Source organism: Mauremys mutica, chromosome 2 (assembly GCF_020497125.1).
Source record: "Mauremys mutica isolate MM-2020 ecotype Southern chromosome 2, ASM2049712v1, whole genome shotgun sequence".
NCBI classification, from domain to species: Eukaryota; Metazoa; Chordata; order Testudines; family Geoemydidae; genus Mauremys; species Mauremys mutica.
The window spans coordinates 67,218,908-67,242,099 of NC_059073.1; the positions used below are offsets into that span (position 1 = coordinate 67,218,908).

Here is a 23,192-nt window from a genome sequence, read left to right on the forward strand (position 1 = left end):
AGTAAACTTAAACTGTTTATTGAAAGCTTATGCCCTAACCACACTGCGGGCAACACAAACACACACTTTAAAAATTATATTTTTTAAAATGCTTTCTTGAACAATTGTAACAAAAAACAGGACTCTAGCCACTCTTCAGGTGCTACGCCCACACATACATCTTTACAAAGTTAAAAAGTGCTACTCTCAGTTTGCTGTTAAAGTTTATATGCACCACAGACAGGATGCCAATAAGATTTTACAACTCTGTCCTTAGTTCTAAACCCAGAAGCTCCATGAACTCTACAAATATATTTTTCCTAGTGAGTGAACAGTTCTCAAACTCACAGAAAGTAAAACACTAGTAAAAAATGGGTTACTTACTGTAACTGATTCTTCGAGATGTGATGCAGACGTGTATTCCACTTGGCGCTCTGGCACAAATACACCTAAGTCAGAGACTTTTGCCTAGCAGTACCCTTTGAGTGGTGGTGCTTGCGCCACATGACTGTAGCCCCTACCCTGGCTATATGAGGTGGTGCCACTCTGATCCCCCCCCTCAGTTCCTTCACACCAAAAGCTTGAGAGGCGACTCCAACACAAAAACTTTTTCTCTTTGAATAGATGCAGGCATGTATTCCAATTAGGTGAGTTGCGAGCAGTACCCCAGTCCAGAGGGGTTTGGAGTTTACTGCAATTAGAAGGGCAGTCCTGCAATTCCTATGCCTGCATCACCCTGGAAGATGCAGAAATAGCATAATGGTCCCATAATATATGCATGGATGACCACATGGCTGCTCACCAAATGTCCAGTATGAAAATGTCACTGAGGAACGCTATCCATGTCGTTTGTGCTCTTGTGGAGTGAGCCCATGTGCACTGAGGAGGCGTAGCCAAAGCTATCTCATATCCAGTCTTAATACAGGATGGTATCCATCTAGAGGTGATCTGTGCAGAGATTGCTTGCCTCTTCATGTGATTTGCATCTGACACAAACAAGGAAGGAGAAACACAAAAATGGTTTGGTCCTGTCTAGGTAAAAGGCTAGATATCATCTGACATCCAGAGTATGAAGGCGTTGTTCTTCTGGGGAAGAGTGCATCTCAGGGAAAAACACAGGTAAATACATTGCTTGATTCAGATGCAACTGAGAGACTGCCTTGGATAAAAATTTTGGGTGTGGTCACATTATTTTGTCCTTGGGGAACTGAGTACAAGGCAGCTCAGCCATTAGGGCTTGCAACTCTCACACTCTTCTTTCCAAAGTGATGGCAATCAGGAACACGGTTTTCTGAGACAGGAGGGACTGAATGAAGGGCCTATCATACCTGCCCGGACTGTGTTTATGTCCCACAAGGGAACTGGTTCTTAGACTGGAGGATGTGAGGAGAGAAGCCCCTTCAGAAATCTTGTCAGCATGGCATTGGAAAAAAACTGACTTCCCTTGAGTCAGAGGGTGGAACGCAGATACCGTTGTCAAATGCACTCAATGAACTGAGCGCAAGGCCTGATTTCCGAAGATACAGCAGGTACTCCAAGATGTCCTGGATGGGAGCCCTGTTAGTTGGATCCCACAGGTCAAGGACCACACCAAGAACCTCTTGCACTTCGCTAAGTAGGCTGTCCTAGTGAAGCACTTCCTACTGTTGAGGAGGACTTGTCAGACAGCCACCAAGCACTGCTCCTCCTCTTCATTCAGCCATGTAGCATACATGCCATAAGGTGCAGGGAGCTGATCGCAGGATGGAGGGTGCAGTCATGGTCCTGAGTGAGGAGGTTGGGATGGAGAGGAAGCAGTATGGGAGGCTGAACTGATAGAGCAAGGAAGTCTAAGAACCAGTATGGTCTCGGCCAAGCTTGAGCAATGAGAATGACCTTTGGCCTGATCCACCTTGAGCTTGAGGATGACCTGTGGAATGAGCAGAATAGGTGGAAAGGCAGACAAAAGAGCCTACTTCCAGCTGCAATGGAAGCTGTTGGAGAGGGAGCCTGGACTGAGGCCCCTCCGGGAGCGGAACAGGTGACACGTTGTTTTCCCCCGTCACAAACAGCTTGATGACAGGGATGCCCCACGTTGCAAAGACGACCCAGAGAACACTTCAAGGACCACTCGTGGCTGAGAGGGTCTGCAAGATGATTTTACATCCCTGGCAAATGGATTGCTACCGGAGTGATGTCATCTTTGATACAAAACATTGACACAGGTTGACTGCCTCCAGAAACAGTAACATGGAATGTTATCCCTTGCTTGTTCACATGGTGCATTGCATTGTGAGTATGCGAACCACTGAGTGTATGATGAAGTCCCAGAAGGCACAACATGCACTGTGGATGGCCCAAGGTTCCAACATGTTGATATGGATTTAGGCTTCCTGTTCTGAACACAGGCCCTGCACTCTCAATGAGTCCAGATGTGCCCCATCTCCCCCAAACCCAGAAGGGAAGCGTTGGTAATCAATGACTTGGTTGGAGAGAGCTGAGTGAAAGGGACTCCTTGGCAACATTATGTGGGGACTCCCACTAGTGCAAGGAATCCAGGACTAGTGGAGGAAGGTGAACCAACCTGTCCAGAGAATGCTGGGGAGGGTGGTAAATTGTCCTCAACCACATCTGAAGAGGGCAAAGGCGCAACCTGGCAAACTGGACCATCTGTGTGCCACATGTCTGCTTGGACAACAGCCTCAGACGCACACAGACTGTTGTTGATGGCTGAGACTGCAGACTGAGGCAGAGCTGTTAATTGCCTGGAAGCGGCTGGTCAGCAGGAATGCCCTCAATCTCATGGACTATAACAGGGCCCCACTGAATTAAAGTTTTTGAGTGGGAGCCAAGGTTGACTTTGTGGAGTTTAAAATGAGTTGGACAGTTGAGCAACACAATGTGGTGTTGACATGGGCGAGACCCTTCTCTTTGGAGCTATCCTTCAGCAACCAATCAGAAAGATGTGGATTCCCTTCCTCTTGAGATATGCCATGACCATTGCCATGCATTTGGTGAAGACTCAGGGGGAGAAGAGAGGCTGAACAGCAAATCATATACTGAAAGTGGCGTTCGCCTATCGCAAAATGCAAGAACTTCCAGTGACTCAGTAGAATCACATGAAAACAAGCATCCTGAAGATTGAGAGCCGTGAACCAGTCATTCTGAGACAGTGTGGGAGGATAGCCGATAGTGACCATGTGGAATCTCATGTACTTGATGAATTTGTTGAGGCCAGAATGGTTGAGAATAGGTCTCATCCTGCCCTTGGATTTCAGTATCAGGAGGTACCCAGAGTAAAAGCCATGGCCCCAGTGTTTCTGGGGAAATTCCTCCACCGCTCCCAACTTCAACAGAGAGCTGACCTGCTTGATGAGCAGTGTCTCATGAGAGGGGTCAGGAAAGGGGTGTGGAGAGGAACTGGATTACACAGCACAATCTGCCAATGTCTAGGTCCCACCTGTTTGAGGTAATCAGCCCCAAGTACTGTAAAAGCAGGCCAGGCTGACCCCAAAGGGACGGGGGGCAGGGGAAAATACAGGGGACAGGGTGATGACTAGACCATTGCTCCGGACAAAAAAAGAGTTAAAATGGATGCTTGGCCTGTGCCTAGGGAAGACATGTGGACTGTCCAAAGTCCAAGCCCGACTGCTTCCTCTTGTGGGATCTCTCTCTCTCTCTCTCTCTCTCTCTAGAGTAGTCAAGTTGCTTCAGGGGGAAAAGGTTGCACAAAGCAATGCTGTGGGCAATACTGTTGCTGCTGTACCCCATACTAGCATCTTTGTGTGGATGGCATGTATACTCCCAAGGACCTCAAACTAGCCCTGGAATCCCTGAAGGAGTGCAAAGTGTCATCAGTTTTGTTCAAGAACAAGACTTGGCTGTCAAAGGGCAAACCCTAGATTGAGATTGCTCCGGACGTCAACCAGGAAGTCCATCCTCTTAGTTACCACTGAAGCCATAACTCTGGCCAAGATGTCTGGAACAACAAGGGTGGACTGCAAGGACATTTTGTCCATGAAACAGCTTTCTGCAGGGGATGCCTGGAACTTCTCACATGAGGCCTCAGGCAAGTAGTCCTTGAATTTAGCCATGGCTGACCAATTGAGGAAGTTATACTTGGCCAACAAATCTTGTGATTTTTTATCCTTATCTGTAAGGACTATGAAGTGGAGTCTCTGTCCTTGAGGATAGACTTGAACCTGCCCTGTTGTTTACTGCCATTACGACTAGGAAATTTGGGGTCAGGAGGGAACAGAACCCCTCAAATCCCTGGGAACAAAGTAGCATTTTTCCATGCATTATGCCACTGGTGACATAGAGGCTGGTGTATTCCACAGAGCTCTTGCCGGTTCAAGGAGTGCATCATTGATTGGGAGGGGACACTTTCTGAGGACAATGGGTTGTAAAATGTCCACTAGTTTGTGTGTTTTGTCTTGGAGAAACTCTATCCAGAGATGCGGCTATGCAGTATAAGTGGTCCTGGTATGCCTTAGATGTCCTTCGGAATAGAAGGGGAGGATGAACCAGGCAGCACGGCATTGTCTGGTTATGAGAATGAAGGTCTTGGCTGAGGCAAAACTGGCTCTCGTTCCCGGGAAGATTTACCCAGGAGGGAAGACTCCATTGGCTCCGCATAGAAAGACCACCAATGCTTGGGCTTGCAGTCCAAAGTCACCACTGTCAACCTAGTGAGAGAATTCGGCTTCAAATGAGACAAAGAACAGGATCTCTGCAAATGAGGAGCATCCCACTGAGTCCAAGGCCACTGATATTGGTGGCCAGTAGGGACCAGGCCAGGGACCTCTGTCCTGGACACAGGGCACACGCCAACCTGGAGAACCATACTGGTCCACTGATAGGCCCCCGAGTTCACTGGGTGATGCGGAGTGCGAGGATGACAACTCTGACTTGGACTCAGAGCCTTAGAATCTCAGCAACATGGATGAAGAAACTCCTGAAGGAGCCAACAGGTGGCCCGATTCACCTGACGCCCAGAACGAGGTGTGAATTGGCGCCCTCACTGAAAGTGGTATTGTCGGTACCAAGCATGCCGGTGGACACAAGTAGTTTTGGTCCCTGCAGAAACAGCAGTACTGGAGTGCCCAAATGCATCAAAGGTAGCGAGAGCCGCCATGAGAGCATTTGCATCATCGAATGCCGTGGGGCCAAAGAGTCCTGGTGCCATAGGTCCCCAGCACCGATTCCAGTACCGGCTTCATCGCCATCACAGGAAGGGGAGTATCGGGATGCAGTGTCAACAGACATGGAGGCTCAGTGGATTACTCCACTGGAGGGACCACAGGTGGCACAGCCCTGGGGAATTCCTGGACCAATGGTGACATTGGGACTGAAAGGCAGAGGTCTGCGACTGCCTGGTACACTGATGACATGGACACAATCGTGACTGACATTTCCCTCGTTGGTACCGGACTCAACAGACCCTGGAGGCTGGAATTAGAGTCAATGGTATGGGGTTTCTGCCCTTCCAACCTGGTGCTGGGGAAGGGTCAGAGGTACCCATGCCATCCCACACACTGGAACTAGCTCTGTGCCAGTCCGTGCTTTTCTTGGGGAAGGCAAAGGTGTCACATTGCAACCTGGAGCAGTCCAGATTGTTTTTAATGAGACCTCTTCCTCAGCACTGACAACAGAGAATGGCTCCTCTGCCCCTTTGGGAAGGCGCCTACTCCAGAACAAGAGGTGGCAGCACTCTCTGAGCCAGAGGATGATATTCACCCCAAGGAGGGCCTCAGTACTGGATCAGGCTGCATAGCCTGTTCAAGCAGGTGCTGTTTCTGACAAAGGTCCTGCACCACCGGAGTCCATTTTTAAAATGATTTACAAATTGAACACTGCTCTTTAAAGGTGGGCCTCACTGAGACAAAGCAAGCACCACAAGCGGGGGTAGCTGTTGAGGATCACCCCTATACAGGAAGAACAGTGTTTAAACCGTGGGGAGGGTATCACTGGGCAACACTATTAACTAACACTAACTACAATAAACTAGGCTAAGACTAAATGCAAGGTTGAGAGACTACAACCACAAAGAGCTCCAACTCCAGCCACAGGTGGCGAGAAGGAACTGAGAGGGATCAGGGTGGCACCGCTTTATATAGCCAGAAGAAGGGTCAAAGCCACGAGGTGCGAGTGCTGACCCTCTATAAGTAGTGCTAGGCAAAAGTCTCCAGCTCCTGCATGCTGGGCACATACAGACATATATTTCACTTAGGGATGTATCTACTCAAAGAAATTTTTCTCCCAAACAGAAATATCAGTGTTCCGAAGTACTAGATGTGATATGCTGAAATCACATCAGACCGTATTTATGATAGTCTGATATGGTTAGGCATTTGCCACAAATACTTCTATATTAAGGTTGCTTGTTTGTCACGATCATAAATGCCATCACAAAAAACGACAGGTTTCTCCATCGTCTACCCCATGAAAAGTCGTAGTCTTTGTCACCCTGTCTAGCCTGCTACTGAGCAAGTGGTTCTATGAAGCTTTCAAATTTGGCTCCATGTATATACAATAACTTCAAACCCCATGTGCTGCAAGTCATATTGTAATTTCCCTTCATGAAAAATATCGTGCGCCATGACTTCCCCTTAGAAAAAAAAGCTACCAAAAGTCTATAATTTTATTTCATTGCCAGAACAGTCATCACTTTTGCCATTTTTTGCCACAAATAATCAACCTTAGTTATTACCAACACCACCTGACAGAGGTGCTAAGTGAATTTACAGCTCAGTACTTAACACTTGTTTGAGGGCACAACCATCAGCCACTACATCAAGCATGCCCTCAGATAGATATATGTTCTCAACACTCTACCTAAATGTAGTTTCTTTTTACCCTAAATAGAATGAGAGTGGATAAATAAGTTTCTATAGAGAAGACCATAAATTTAGATTTATATACAATTAATTATCTTGCTCTTTAATGAGTAGTGTCTTTTATTCTAAAAAAAAGTGTGTATCAAATATATTGCAGAAACACATTTCAAAAAGAAGGCCAAAATAGCAGGTAGATACACACCTACAATTGATTTTTAAATATGTATAATTTTAAGCCCTGCTAATCTGAAACACACACACGATAAGGCTTCCTGGTACCAGCAAAAAAAAAAAAAAAAAAAAAAAGAAAAGCAGCGTTTATTAAGCAGCCATAAAATAAGCTTTACATTTTTCCAATAACCTTATATTAAATACATTGATTCACACATTTATAAAAAAGACTTCATATTACTACTTTACAAGTCTGATCAGGTGGGACCAATTTGAGTTTAACTACTTATGATGCCAAGAATGACATTTATGAAAAGAGCAGACTGGAAGCTGAATACAAAATTAAAAATGGGTCTGACACTGTATTATACATTCATATGGAATAGACAAAGAAATAGGATTAATCAGGCTCCTTGTAAAAGCCAATACAGTATATTCCCATTTATCCAAAACCCTATTATCCAAACCTCCACAGCACATCTCTTATGCTACAGGACAAGGAAGGGATTTGAATAATACAGAGGTTCGGATAGAGCAGCAATCCCCAGCTAGGACTGCGAGGACGACGATGATAAGCCCCCAGCCATGAGGGAAGCTACCCTACTTTTGAAAGGCTCCCGGGGCAGCACGGGGAGCCCTTTGCAGCACTGCTGTCACAGCCCCACAAAAGTCACTAGGGTTGTCCAGTGGCATGGCAAATCAGGACCTCTTTTTGACTCTGGAGGAGTCTAGCCAGTCCCAGCACTCCAGCTCTGATACACATGATTCAGGAGAGGGGAGCTCCGGTAAGTGCTCATTCTGCTTTAATACTGCACGGTGTGTGGAGATTGAGCTCTCATTTACTTTGTTACATGGAAAAAGGATGGATAAGGGTCAGAAATTAACAACAGCCTGTGGGGGCCTGGAGGAAAAGTTTGTTAATGTACACTGGGATGTCCTGGGAATCCTCTATAGTGATCTCTAGGAAACTTTCCCATAGGTATTCTGCAATCCTCTGCCTAAGGTTCCTAAGTTTTGCTAGGTTACCATGTAGGGTGACCAGATGTCCTGATTTTATAGGGACAGTCCTGATTTTTGGGTCTTTTTCTTATATAGGCTCCTATTATCCCCCACCCCTGTCCCAATTTTTCATACTTGCTGTCTGGTCACCCAACTACCATGCAGACTAGAAACTTTTTAAAATGAAAGATGAGATTTTTATGTATTCCAATAGTCCAAAAAGCCCAAAGATTCAAATAAAACTGTTGGAGTTGGCAATACTGTCAATCTGTTCCTTATGAACTAGACAGGCCATCACTTTGCTTCACACAGACCCACGGATATCTGTAGAATGGTAACTTCTGATCAAAATAGGATCTTAATTTCAAAATGCTTGAGGCAAGATGCTCCATAGACTACCACCAACCCAATGTCATTAAAGTACCTTAGAAATGTAGGGCCCTTACTAAAGGTTTCAAGAGCTATTAGGCTCTAAACTTTACCACAAAACTAAATAAACAATTTTTTTGCGACAAGTTTATTATGTGTCAAAAGTATAGTTAGACTTTTAGGGTTAAATTCACCACCATGCAGGCGGCCAATAAAACACCTACTCATAGATTCCAAGCTCAGAGAGGACGACTGTGATTATCTAGTCTCACTTCCTGTATAGCACAGCCACTGAACTTCCCCAACATAATTCCAAGAGTATATCTTTCAGAAAAACATCCAATCTTGATTTAAAAATTGTCAGTGATGGAGAATCCATGATGAACCTTGATGAACTGTTCCAATGGTTAATTACTCAGTTTAAAAAAAAATTAAGCCTTCTTTCCAGACTGAATCTGTCTAGCTTCAACTCCTAGCCATTGGATCATGTTACAGGTCTTTCACATCTTACACTGGGGTTACATTCCGCAGTCAGTGTGTAAAACGAAAATTGCGTATAGTCAAAATTACACTGAGTGTGATGGCGAGCAGAATTGCCCGCACTACAGGTACAGTATTAAAATTGTTATTTTTCTCTTTTTTTGTTTTTGTTTTGTTTTTGCTGACTGCGTAAAGCTGAAATCGTAAGATGCAATAGATCTGTATACCTTTATCTGCTAGACTGAAGACCCCATTATTAAATATTTGTTCCCATGTAGGTGTCTATAGACTATAATCAAGTCACCCCATAACCTTCTCTTTATTAAGTTAAATAGATTGAGCTCCTTGAGTCTATCACTATAAGGCATATTTTCTAATTCTTTAATCATTGTCATGGCTCTTCTCTGAATCCTCTCCAAATTATCAACATCTTTCTTGAATTGTGGACACCGGAATGGGAATCAGTATTCCAACTGCAATTGCACCAGTGCCAAATAGATGGATAAAATACCTTCTCTACTCCTATTCGAGATTCCCCCCGTTTATTCATCCAAGGACTGGATTAGCCCTTTCGGCCATAGCGTTGCATTACAAACTCACGTTCAGCAGATTATCCACCTCAACTCTCAAATCTTTTTCAGAATCACTTCTTCTGAGGATAGAGTCCTCCATCATGTAAGTATGGCCTACATTCTTTGTTCCTAGATATATACATTTACATTTGGCCACGTTAAAAACACATATTGTTTGCTTGTATCCAGTTTTCCAAGAAATCCAGATCACTTTGAATCAATGATCTGTCCTCTTCATTTTTTTTTTTTTTATTACCACTCCACCAATTTGTGTGTCATCTGCAAATTATATCAAGTGATGATTTTATGTTTTCTTCCAGGTCACTAATAAGGATGTTAAATAGCATAGGACCAAGAACCACAATCCCTGCAGGACCCCTCTCGGAACACACTCATTTGATGATGATTCCCCATTTACATTTACATTTTGAGACCTATCAGTTAGCCAGCTTTTATCCATTTAACATGTGCCATCTTGATTTGATTTTTTTCTAGTTTTTTGTTTTGGGGTTTTTTGGGTTTTTTTTTTAAATCAAAATGTCCTGCGGTACTATGTCAAATGCCTCACAGAAGTCTAAGTATATTACATCAACACTCTTACCTTTATCAACCAAACCTGTAACCTCATAAACAAAAAAGATATCAAGTTAGTTTACGGGATTTATCTTCTATAAACCCATGTTGATTGGCATTAAATTATATTTCTTTCCTTTAATTCTTATTAAAGAAGTCCTATATCAGTCACTCCTTTATATTGCCCAGGATTAACGTCAGATTGACAGGCATACAATTACCCAGGTTATCCCATTTACCCTTCTTATGTAATAGCATACAACATTAGCTTTCTTCCAGTCTTCTGGAGCTTCCCCGGTATTCCTAGACGTATTGAAAAATAAACAGTAACGGTCCAGTAAGGTCCTCCGCCAGCTCTTTTAGAACTCTTAGATACAAGACACCTGGACCCACTGATTTCAAGATGTCTAATTTTAGTATCTGCTGTTTAACATCCTCCTGAGATACTAGTGGAATAGAATGAGTGCTATCATATAGGACATGATCTGTTCCCCACCCAAACACAGAACAAAAATATTTATTGAACACTTTAGCCTTTTTTGCATTACTATTGATAATTCTACCTTATCCTTATGGCAATGAACCAATACTATGGTTAGAATTCTTTTTTTCCTACTGTACTTAAAGGAACTCCTCCTTTCTGTCCTCAAAGCTGCTGGCCATAGATTTCTTGTTGTGCCCCTTTGCTTCCCTTATCAATTTCCCACAATTTTTAGCTTCTGATTTATATTTATCATCATCAACTTCCCCTTTCTTCCATTTGTTTTTTTTTTAAATATTCCTTCATTTCCCCATCACACATGGCCATCTTCCTTGATTTTGGGATTACGGCTTTTTGGACATCAAGTAAAATGTTCTTAAACAATTCCAAATGGTCATTCACTAATCCTTCACTAAATCCCACCTAAGCTCTATTTTGAAGATTTAAGTGGGATATAAGTGGTGCACTAGACATATGCTGGCCCCCTGCACAGCGGTGAACCTTACCCCTCCTACTACCCCAGAAAGATGCTTGTAATCAACCATACTGTACCGTGTATAATACACACCTGCAGTTTTCATTTGAGACCTATAAATGGATCTTATTGCTTGGCTTTATACACCTCTACCCTGATATAACACGGGTTCGCGTATAGCGCGGTAGCAGCGGGGCTCTGGCGGCGCTTTAAAGGGCCTAGGGCTCCAGCTGCTGCGGGGAGCCCTGGGACCTTTAAATCACCGCAGGAGCCCTGCCGCCCCTACCCTGGAGCTGTGGCAGTGGGGCTCCACCGGCGCTTTAAAGGGCCTGGGGCTCCCCAAAGCGGCTGGAGCCCGGAGCTCTTTAAAATCACTGCCAGAGCCCTGCCTCCCCTACCCCGATATAACGGGGTTTCAGCTATAACACGGTAGGGATTTTTGGCTCCCCACGACTGCACTATGGAATAAAATATTTTAGATGGAGTGAAAGGGGAGACGGATATGTGCCCTTAAACTGTAGTTCTGAAATATTTTTACACCCAAGATGTGTAAATAAATTAGCGAAGCCAACCACACACGAGCCTCACTTTCACGCAATGACTACTCCTGGGGGAATTCTGCACCTCTGCGCACTCACAGAATTCATGTCCAGCGCAGACTGTTTTTCTGCGCAGAAAATAGATTCTGCCCAAGAAGTTCCGCAGTTCTGCCTCTCCCCCATTAGAGGCTGCTGTGGCGCCATAACAGCCAGCAGCCAGTTGATCGTCAGTAACAGCCAGCTGCCAGCTATGGCCATCACAGCTACCTGCCTGTGGAACTCAGGAGCTAGTGGGGTGACAGCATTAAGCCAAGGGCTGAATGGGAGGGAGGCTGCAGGGGCACAAGGGGACAGGGGCAGATGTGCTTGACTGAATGGGAGAAGCTAGAAATCAGTCAGGGTCAGCATGGGCAAGGCTCCTCAACTCCTTACCAATCCCTCCCTCCCTCCCCTGCAAAAAAACCTGTTCCATACTTCCCACCCACACCCAACAATCCTCTAGGTTCACTCCCTCTCCCTCAGGGCCTCTGTTACCCCCCTTTGCACTGCTTCTGAGGGGTGTGAGAAATACCTCCCAAGCCTTTGCACTGCTTCTGAGGGATGTGAGAAATACCTCTGTATTGTCGTTTAAATTAATTACTCAAAGTTCTGTATTAATTTGCCTAGTAAAGAATCTATTTGTCAAAAAAAAAAAAAAACATTTCCTGAATCTTTTTTTTTTTGGTCTGTACTGTTACAGACATACTTGCTGACAGGTATTCTGAAATTAATTACCAAAATAATTAAAAATGGCGTGATTATATTATGTTATTTTGACAAAATATGCAGAATTTTAAAATATTGTGTACAGAATTTTTAATTTTTTGGCACAGAATTCCACCAGGAGTAAATGACAGATCCACCCTGCAATAATTTATTCCAGAAAAATTTGGTTCACTTCCACTTAATTCAGGGCATTCTAGTAAAACCTATGTAAAAGCAATGTAACTTACCTGCAAAGTTATTCAAGACACACATTTTTCATAAGAGTAAGCTTTTCCATAAAGATTTGTAAAACAAATAGCTGCTGAATTGTCCACAGATAAAGTTATCTTTTTAGGACACTTTTTAGTACCTAGAAAGTAACATATGAGTTCAGAATAATCCTCAGCATTCTGAGATCCTTATCTCAAAAACAGTTTGGATTTCTAGAGGGAACAAGATATCCAAGTGCAAAATCCAGTGCCCATGCTTCCCACCCTAAATTAGATACATCTGTGCCTATTATGTTCCGGTTGTGAAATTAAAATCCATTCTTTTGAACATATTAAAGAGATCTTCTTTAAGTCACAGAAACCAAAAGCTTCTGCTGTTTACTACTGGTAAAATAGACTGAGATCATTGTATGAAAACATGAACACTGCTGAGGTCTTCAGGTTTTAAATAAAGCCTACACTTATCTGCAGAAGCAATTTTAGCTTCCTTAACAAGATCATAAAAACCTGGTAAGGGCAACAGGAAACATTTTCCTCTCTTCTCCCACTTAAACCCACATCTTAAGCAAGGACCTAGTTTACTTCTGTTGCTGCCACATACAGGAGAACTTTGGAGAAATTCCTGATGAACACAAGAAGATACACCACCACTGAAGGAATCAGAAAGAATCTTCTTCCATTGTGGAGGTGTTCAGACAGTTTCTGAAACAGGAACATGTGTGCTCTCAGACATTGAACCTATATTACAACTACAGTGGATGCCAGTTATTAGCAACCTCTCGGTTGCCAGCAAAAAGTTGCCGTTCTCTGAAAGTTGCCATTAAGTGAAGTGGAGGCGGGGCAAGAGAAGAGAAGGAGGTTGCAGTCCAAATGCCAGAAGGGCCCCTGATGGAGATCCAGCACTACAGGCTGGAAAAGGAGGCTGCTGGCAAGGGCTCCCAGGGCTTTCCATTGTCTCTCTCCCCCTGCACTCTGGAATGCACCTTGCCCTGGCACCGAGGGGCCAGGCGTGGCATGTCCCACTGCTTTCTTTGCTAGCTGCAGCCCTGTAAACCTGCCTGCAGGTGGGGCTTTCCACGGGGAACAGGGACACTGGGGGGTGGGGGGGGGAGGGGGGACACAAGGCTGCACAGTTCCTCTTCTTGTAATCTCCAGGTTGCAGACTCAGAGCCAATATATTAAATTACATGGGGAACACCTCTTCCAAAGAAGTTGTCAATAAGCCGCACGACAATTGCTAATATCCAAATTCTATTAACATTCAAGTCAATGGGACAGAATTGGTTCTTGGGAAAATGTTGCTAATAACCGAAAGTTGTATTTATCAGGATGGAATCCAATGTATAACCAAACATATGTGAATGCAAAGTTAGAGGATCTCTCAAAAGATAGCTGTGATGGAGGTACTTATAGGTGAAATGGAGATTACAACTTAGCTATAAACCCTCATTGTGGTTCAGATGTTGGTCCTTGCACACAAGGAAAAAACTGGATTGGAAAAAACTATTTGAAGGTATCGACTACTCCCCTTGTGAACCCAGGTTAAAGACAAAATAAGCTTATAGTTAGGGCCCTACCAAATTCACGGTCCATTTTGGTCAATTTCTACAGTCATAGGATTTTTAAAATCGTAAATTTCATAATTTCAGCTATCTGAATCTGAAATTTCATGGTGTTGTAATTGCAGGGGTCCTGACCCAAAAAGGAGTTGTGGGGCCAGGTATGCAAGGCTACTGTGTGTGTGCGCGCACACGTGGGGGAAGGGGAGAAACTGCTACCCTTACTTCTGCACTGCTGCTGGCGCTGCCTTCAGAGCTGGGCAGCTGCAGAGTGGTGGCTGCTGCCCAGAAGCCCAGCTCTGAAGGCAGAGCTGCCGCCAGCAGCAGCGCAGAATGAAGGATGGCATGGTATGGTATTGCCACCCATACTTCTGTGCTGCTGCCTGCAGAGCTGGGCCCTCAGGCAGCAGTCGCCACTCTTCGGCTGTCCAGCTCTGAAGTCAGCGCAGAAGTAAGGATGGCAATACCACAAGCCCCAAAAAATAATTCTCTGATCTCCCCTGCAACTGCCTTTTGGGTCAGGACCCAATTTGATAAACACTTGTCTCCCCCTTGAAATCTGTATAGTGTAGGGTAAAAGCACAGAGAAGACCAGATTTCATGGTCCAGGACGCATTTTTCCATGGCTGTGAATTTGGTAGGGCCCTACTTATGGTTAAAGATATGGCCAGCGGGTTCACAACTAAACTTGTCCCCTGGCCTGAGCCTGCCCCACTTCAGACTCTCAGCGTAACTTCTTTATACTAACTGTACAAGCTATAAAGCAGAATTACACTAACTAAATTCAGAGCCTTCCACAGCCATAACTCAGGCCAGAATATTTAGATATAAACCTGTAGTTACCCAAGTTCAGAAGCAAGTCCAAGGCAACAGAGTAGGAGTTCTCAGACTATGGTCTGCAGAACATTTTCTGACAGTGCATATTACTAACAAAACAGGAAGAAAATACCACAAAATAGGTGAAGAATTGTAAAGAGATATTTACAGGAAGATCACAAAAACTGGTTCACAGAACGAAGACTCATCTGTGTGTTAACTTAGCATTTTTGTTGGTGAACTTTATCTCGTGTTAGTAAACACCTTTTGTTTTTTAGTAATTGATTTTAAGAGACTAGAACTTGAATAACTGACCTGCCAAAGCCAGCACTGGCATTTCCATCCAAACCCAGAGCATTGGCAAAGTATATTAAGAAAAAAAATCCTACTATGGGTCTCATGAATGAAGACTTTGTGATCGTTATGCTTTCTCTTGCAGAAATTCACTTTTTTTAAAAAAAGGTAATAAATACATAACATTATTCAGTTGGAGAGTCTCTATTTGGAAATACAGGAAATGTTGGGTTTGATGCCACAAGCTCCAAGAACAGGAGGGGATTTATTAAAAGAAATAGATATTTTTCTCATTATCTAGTTTATGCAACAAATTTTCTCAAATCACTTATTTCTTAGACTTAGAAAAATATGGGTCCTTAAACTGAGTGCAGTTTTTAAGCCACTGTCACCATAAATAAACCCCTGACCAACACCAATTACTTGTTCCTGAATTTAAGTCATATTTTAACAAATTTCAAATAGAAAATAAAAAAAATAAACACATGAATGATGGAAATATTCACATTTAAGAAAATTTAACCAAATGAGGAAACTTGAACTTAGTAAGGGCCACGTGTCTGTCCATCACAAATATGAGAGGTAGAAAAAGGGGGAGACAGAAAAATTCGCTGTCAGTAGCAAGTTTGTAAGTTTAAAAATAAATAAATTGTTGAGCGCCTCCTGGACAGAATCAAGCAGTGAAGGAAACTACACAGTTAAAAAACAAACACTCAGCTATAATTAAATTGGTTATCCTCATAATGAAACAAAAGTGAATAGTAAAAATGCAGCCTCTCTCTTTAAATACACAGGAAAAAATGATTTCATGTCTATGAAAGGTTCACACTGCCACAACATGCTTCAGAGGTACAAATAGAGATATGTTTTATACCTAGCAAGTACTTATTACATATTTCTGTTCCTTCCCATCTTCTTATGGAGTTTTGTCTTTGTTCCTGTGTGCTAAATTCATTTAACAGCAGAAACTGCACAATTTTTAAGTAGTACTTTGAATATAAAAATTTATAGGAACCGTAGTGAATATTTAATCTTTACAGAAAATAAATGCATTTAAATATATATACAAAGAACACATTTTTATTATGCTTACCGTATCCCATATCTGAAGTTTTATCTGTTTTCCATCAATTGTTATCATTCGAGCACCAAATTCTACACCTGAAGAGATTTTAAGAGTTACAGTGTTACTACCCAAGAGGGAAAAATCTATCCAACATGAAATTGAACAGGTGGGGTAGACTTAACTCAACTTTTAACCATAGAAAGCAACCTTGCAGTGCACTTTAACTTTATATTATACCCTAGTTCAGAGGTTCTCAACACACGGCCCAATCAGCACACAGCTACAACTTATCTGACATTCTCAGGGCCACACAATGCATATATATCCAGCCCACAATGTTAAACAGGTTGAGAACCACTGCTCTAATTGTTTTCCTATATTGCTTTTACTGCTTTAAATGTGCATTGCTTTTTCTAAATCTTCTTCTAAATCTTCCAAAAGTCTTAATAAAAAGGTGTTTGTTTCCTTAGTTCAAGTGGGTGAAAAACAAACAAACCACCCATGTATCTGTTTAGGCTAACACAGGAAATTAAAGATAAACATACAACCCTACTCATTTTTGTTCTCTATACCTAAGATTGTTATTGGAATGCTATAATTAATGTTGATTTTCATTACTTTTTCAAAATATAGATTCATACACATTTTACATAAGCAAGGCTAAACCACAGAAATTCAAACAGTAACAACAAAGACTGAAAGTAAAAATTCTGACCATTTGTCGTTAGTACAGCAATAAAAGCATGAAGTAAATACTGCTACCACTGTATAATCGATATTTATAAAGAATTTCATAGTTTCTCACCTGTAAATAGTATTTTTTTTGATGGACGGGGTCAATTTCTAACTAGAGAAGTTTGTGCTTATATTACAATTTAACAGCTTGATGAATCAAAGTAAAATTGTAGAATTTTTGAGCACTAATCAAAGTATCTCAAGGCTCCCGTTAGCTTCCCCAACTGTAACTGCTAAATACCCAAAATAAAAACAAAAACAATCTGGGTGAGACAGTGGTAAAAATGAGATTAGTTTGAAAAAGAAATGAATTCTGCTCAAGGTTGGATTAAGTTGACAATGTTTATTAGTGAGTGTAAGAGATAGTGAAAGTGACCAAGTGACAGTCAAGGAGCTATATTTCACTAACAGGCCAGTTTAACAAACATTATAAACTGTACCAATAGTACTAACACATCATAACAGCAAAAGATTGATGCTGCCCATCTGAGCAGCACTATTTACATGTGAAAGAGACTTGTTGAGTGGACATGTCACATCAACAAGATGGGATCTCGGGCATTTCTTCAGTACATAAGCACAGGTCTATTTCTTAAGAACAGATGCTTCAACAGTTCTGGTAATTACTGTGGGCAAAGTTTTCGAACTTGGGTGTCAGATTATGCTCCTCAACTCAGGGTCAGGCACCTAAATAGAAGTGATCTTACTTTTAAAGCTGCTGAACTCTCACTGTCATAACAAAGTCAATGGGTTCTGCAGGTACTCACTACTACTGGAAAATAAGGATTTTGTAGTTTTGTTTTAGGCACTCATTTTGAAAATTTTGGCTAGTGTCTGCAGACACGCAAGGGTGGGATTTTCAAAGAAGCTTAGGGAAGTTATACACCAAATCCCATTGAAAGTTGGAACTTTAATACCCAGAGGTACATTTGAAAATCCCAGCCTAAGTCTTTTTTTTTATAGCAGTAATACTCAGACCTCAGTGGTTCAGGAGCCAAATTAGCAATCAACTTTACCCGAAACAGCCAAGTAGTAGTGTGAAATCATTGTTTCATTTACTATAGAACTAGATATTAATATTTAAATAGTATGACAATGGAAAAATTTAGATTTTTAATAAATATATTATGCTCACAGCAAAATGACTGACCAAGTATTGCTATTTTATTAACTACAATTGGTTAACATAATAAAAGCATGCTGGGAGAAAGTACACGTGGGTGGCACAGCCTGAGAGAATTGTGGTGGGTGGGTAGGGTACCTGGGGCAAACTCTTCCCATTCTTTCCTTTCCCCATCAGGCTCCTAAGTTCTGTTCCTATCCCCCATTTTGTCCTTCTATAGGCCCAGACATTTTAACAACTCCAGATCTCAACCCGCTGCCACCCCTCCTGTCAGCAGCTGCCTTCTTCCAGGTCTCTAATGCTGGCTGCTGGTGAGGTAGGCAGAGCAGGCACTGTAGTCATCATGGGAACTGCAGCTCTTTACCATCACCCGGACAGAAGCAGGAGAATCCAGCTAGCTGCAGAAATATGTGACAGGGCAGCAAATGCATGAATCTTATTCAAGATTTGACATACTTAACTGTCCTGGTCTTGAAAGAAAGATGACAAGAAGTCTGCCTCCAAAGACAAGTCCTGGTTCTTTATTCAACCAACCTACCTGGTTCCAAAACTAGGGGGAACAAAGCTGCTGCTAAGACTGACAGTTTGAAGTACTTCAGAGACAGCTGTGTACAATGACTGGGAGGTCTGTCAAGAGACAGACCATCTTGCACTGTTCTGCTAAAAGAGGAATGGTTGTTTGTTTTGCGCTTGTCCATTTTAAGTACTCCCACAGGAGAGGCGCTTCATTAATCTAAGAGAAACTATGCTAGAGAGTGAAAAGCAAAAGTGGGTACAGACTCATGTTGTCCGTCCTGTGCAAGGCTGAGCATAATTGGGGATGCTACCTTAACAGGGACCTTGAAATAACCTGAATTGTAGTTAAAAGATCCTGCAATTTTATTATTGGCTAGTGCCTGTTCAAGCATAGCTTAAGTAAAACTCATCTGAAGACCAGCCTTCTCCACAAGAGAAAAATTACTTCCCATACCATGCATCAGAAGTATCCATCTGCTTCACAGTGGAAAGTAAAAAATTGCAAATTTGTTTCATACGGAAAAAATAAAAGTCAAGTCACGGCTAATACATTCCCTCCCAGCTCACTCATTTCATCTACCTCTCCGACCATCAGACACACCTCTTACACGTGCAACCTCCCCATCATGCCTGTCCAGGCCTCAAATCTTCCCCTTCCAGGTGATAATTATATTCACAATTCAACTTTTCACCATCAGGAAACTCTATACAGTTTCTCATCTAGTAAACACAAAGGTTTTTATTTGTTGAAGTCTGCTTTGTTTTTAATCTTAATTTTATGCTCATGGCAAACGGCAGAGAGCCCTGGAGACTGAAGTCTGACCCACTGAGTAAATGCAAGCTCTCCACATCATTCTACTAATGTGCTTCAAGCCTGACCAGTTTCTATGCCCACTCTCTCTATGGCCTTCCTGCAGAGGCAGCCAAGGAGGCTGCAAATTATGATTGTGGAGCACTTTTGTGATGTGAATATTTACCCACTAGGAACTGGATTAGCATCTTATTTCACATCAGTTATGATATAGCCAGCAGACAGCAAAGACATATGATTTGTATCACAATAAAACAAATGGCAATTAAGTGAAAGGATATACAACCCATAACCAACATGCTGAGGCACCTAGCTGTCCATCACCTTTAAAAATATATCCTTATTTTAAATACCTTTTGAATAGAATATTTAATAGGAAGAACTTACCAATAGTAAGGTCATGCACTGGTTGAAACCTCTTGTCTGTAAATTGTAACAATAAACATGATTTCCCAACACCTGAAAGAGAGAATATTTTCTTCAAGCAAATTCAAAAAAACTTTACTTAAGCTGCAGCAATTAAAACCTAATTTATAACTCATTTAAAACAATATATATCATTAGCCAATTTATCATTAGACCCATTTTGATATACAGGACCTGACATTTGTTTATCCTTGTCATATTATATTAGAATATAATTATATCTTTGTCTTACATATTTTTTTTAAAATTCACAAGTGTCTGGAAAGTGACAACCACAATTTTAAGATTAACAGTTAAAATAATACACTTTATCTTTCATTCCCTCATATTGTAATGTGAACGGCACTTTGCCCTCTCAGTGCCCTACAATAGTTTATCACTTCCACTTGTACTTTTACCTTTCGCTCTTCCATATCCCTTCCTTCATACATATTGCCAGATACATGCCTGCTACCTTAAAATGTGGCCAGAATAATCTGATTATGAACCTACCAAACAAAGAAAAAGCAGAGCACACCAGGAACTACAGTGATTTTCAGTGTGTCTGGGATAGCGATCCTGGCGGTGGGGGCAGAACAGAGGGAATGTAATTGAACAGCCTACATGAACGTGACGGCAAAAATCACTAGCACTCTTACAAGATTTTGTTGCATTATGGCAAAACAAGGCCATAAGAATGACGCCACAAAGTAGAAGGTCCAGGAAAAGAATGCACTTAAGTTATATATGGTATGGCTACACTTACAAATCTGCAGCGCTGGTCGTCCAGCTGTGCAGGGCCAGCGCTGGTGTGTGGCCACACTCACAGCTACCAGCGCTGGTGTGTGGCCACATTTGCAGCATTTGCAGCGCTGTTGGGAGTGATGCATTATGGGCAGCTATCCCAGTGTTCAAGTGGCAGCAACGTGCTTTTCAAAAGAGGGGGGTGGGGTGGGGCATAGTGTGACAGGGAGCGGGCAAGAGAGAGAGAGAGTGGATTTTTGGAGCCAACACTGTGTGTTACCTTCCTGCCTTGAAAAAGCAGAACATGTTCCCGATCCCTTAACTCTTAACTGCAAACAGCCTGCAGCCAACGGATTCCCTCTCTCCCCTCTGCCCCGTTTCTGTCAAGCAAACACTCACTCCCTGCCTGCCTGCCTCATTTGATTGTTCACAGACTGATCACAGCAAACAGGAGCTGTGTTTGTAGATAAGCAGCTCCGGGATCAACGGAGCTCCGAGTTCACAACAAAACAAAGAGAGGCTGCATAACAAAACAAAGAGTAATTTATAAAAGCATTCTGGGATATCTGCTAATACCCTGGAGGCCAATAACAGCGCTGGTGTGTGGCCACACTTGATGACCAGCGCTGCAGCACCAGCGCTGCAATCTTTATTCCCCATGCTGAGCCAGGTGTATGGCCAGCGCTGCAGCCAGGGAGTTGCAGCGCTGGATCTGCCCTGCAGGTGTGGACACTTACTAATTGCAGCGCTGGAAAGCCTCCACCAGCGCTACAACTCGCAAGTGTAGCCATACCCATAAAGACATAACTTCATCCACAGACACAGCTGCTGCCTGCCAACAGTGTAGAACACTGACCTTTCAGCTTCCTTTTCTTTAAGTTTTACACACTTCTAGGAAATGTGGTATTTTGCTTTAGTTACATAATTCAGCTAGTTTTAATAAAAAATATCAGGAGGATGTAAATAGGTTTGTGAAAAACTAAGGCAAATTTAAATGTAAGAGGAGTGAAGTCTCTCAGAAAGGGATACAGGGGGACAGTTAAGAGGCAAGATTCCCTAGTTAACACTTGGTTGCAGTTTTTCATTCAATTAGCTGTTAATCTTTGCAGCTGGCTAGGGACAAATATTTGTATTAATAGATTTATAAAGTCATCTGAAATCCTCCAAGCATTTTGCATGTAGGAATCATAGCAATTGTGCACATCAGGGTAAAGAAAAGTAGCTTGTCTAATTAAAGCCACAGGAAGACTTTTGGTAGAGGATCCTTGTTGGAAATGTAACCCCTCTGTGATGTTAATGCAAGCCTAAGATGCAACAGTCCAAAGGTCTGAGTTGCTAACTGTGTCACTGATCAAGTTTTCACACAAGTCTTGTCCTTGCTCCTTTGTAGCAATGTAAATTAAATTGAAAATTAATTCAGACTTAGCTAAACAAAGTGACACTATTAGGCAGTTTAAACCACAGCTTGAAATCATTTGTGGTAAGGAGGAAGTTTTTCCTGGAGAACATAGGAGGCTCAAGCCATTAGTGTCTGCTGAATTTGGGATTACATTTCAAATTAATAAAATTTCTAGAACTTACGATTAAGATATCCTTCCAAATTGAATCTACTATAAAACAATGTAGTTTTGTCTTCCTAAAACTGAAGACAGCTGTAGTCACTCTGCTACTTACTTACTAAGCTCAGACTTACTAAGTAGCAGGAGAATGAAACTAAAGCCTTGTCTACACTGGCAAGTTTCTGTGCAGTAAAGCAGCTTTCTGCGCTGTAACTCCCAAGGTGTACACACTGCCAAGCCACTTAGTACGTAGAAACTGCGCAGGTGTGGCGCTCTAAAAAACCACCCAAATGAGAGATGTATAGCTTTCTGCCCTGGGGCTACAGTGTTGCAGTGCCAGTATAGACACCATGGTGATTACAACACTGTGATTGGCCTCTGGGAGGTATCCCACGATACCAGTTCTCACCTCTCTGGTCATCGGTTTGAATGCTACTGCCCAGCCTTCAGGTGACCAATCATCAGCCCCACACCGTACATTCCTTTGCAAAGTTGAAAGTCCCCTTCCTGTTTGCTCTGTAATGCGTACAGTGGTCTCAGTGCATCTTTCCAGGTGATCATGCCTGCTCCACGCACCAGGCGATCCCCTACTTGGAGCAATGCCAAGCTGCAGGACCTCATCAGCATTTGAGAAGAGGAGGCTGTGCAGTCCCAGCTGCGCTCCAGCCGTAGGAATTATGATACCTACAGACAGATTTCATGATGCATGATAGAAAGGGGCCATGACTGGGACACATTGCAGTGTAGGGTAAAAGTGAAGAAGCTGCAGAATGCCTCTGACAAGGCACAGGAGACAAACCACCGCTCCGGTGCTGTGCCCACGAGCTGACGGTTCTACAAAGAGCTGGACGCGATACTCAGTGGCAACCCCACCTCCACTGTGAAGGACCCTGTGGATACTTTGTTGGCTCATGTGCCAGTTGAGAATGGACCGAGCCAGGAGGAGGAAATCTTGGACGAAGAGAGGGAAGGAGACCCAGAGGCAGAGGATGACTCGCAGGCCAGAGATGCATGCAACCAGGAGCTCTTTTCTACCCTGGAGGAGCCTAGTCACTCACAGCAGTCAGATCTTGACGAAGTGCAAACAGGAGAGGAGGCCCTTGGTAAGCGGATCTGTTTTTGTGAATTGCTGAG

The 23,192-nt window shown here is 42.7% G+C and overlaps 1 protein-coding gene across 1 annotated transcript in view; it reads right to left on the reverse strand.

The window, feature by feature from the left end:
- RAB2A (RAB2A, member RAS oncogene family) overlaps window positions 1–23,192 on the reverse strand; it is an 83,485-nt gene that overhangs the window by 38,006 nt on the left and 22,287 nt on the right. Inside the window, exons 2-3 of the mRNA XM_045003526.1 lie at window positions 19,738–19,809; window positions 16,193–16,260 (exon numbers count right to left, since the gene is read on the reverse strand). Of these exons, the coding sequence (XP_044859461.1) occupies window positions 16,193–16,260; window positions 19,738–19,809 (140 nt within the window). The remainder of the gene's footprint in view (window positions 1–16,192; window positions 16,261–19,737; window positions 19,810–23,192) is intronic.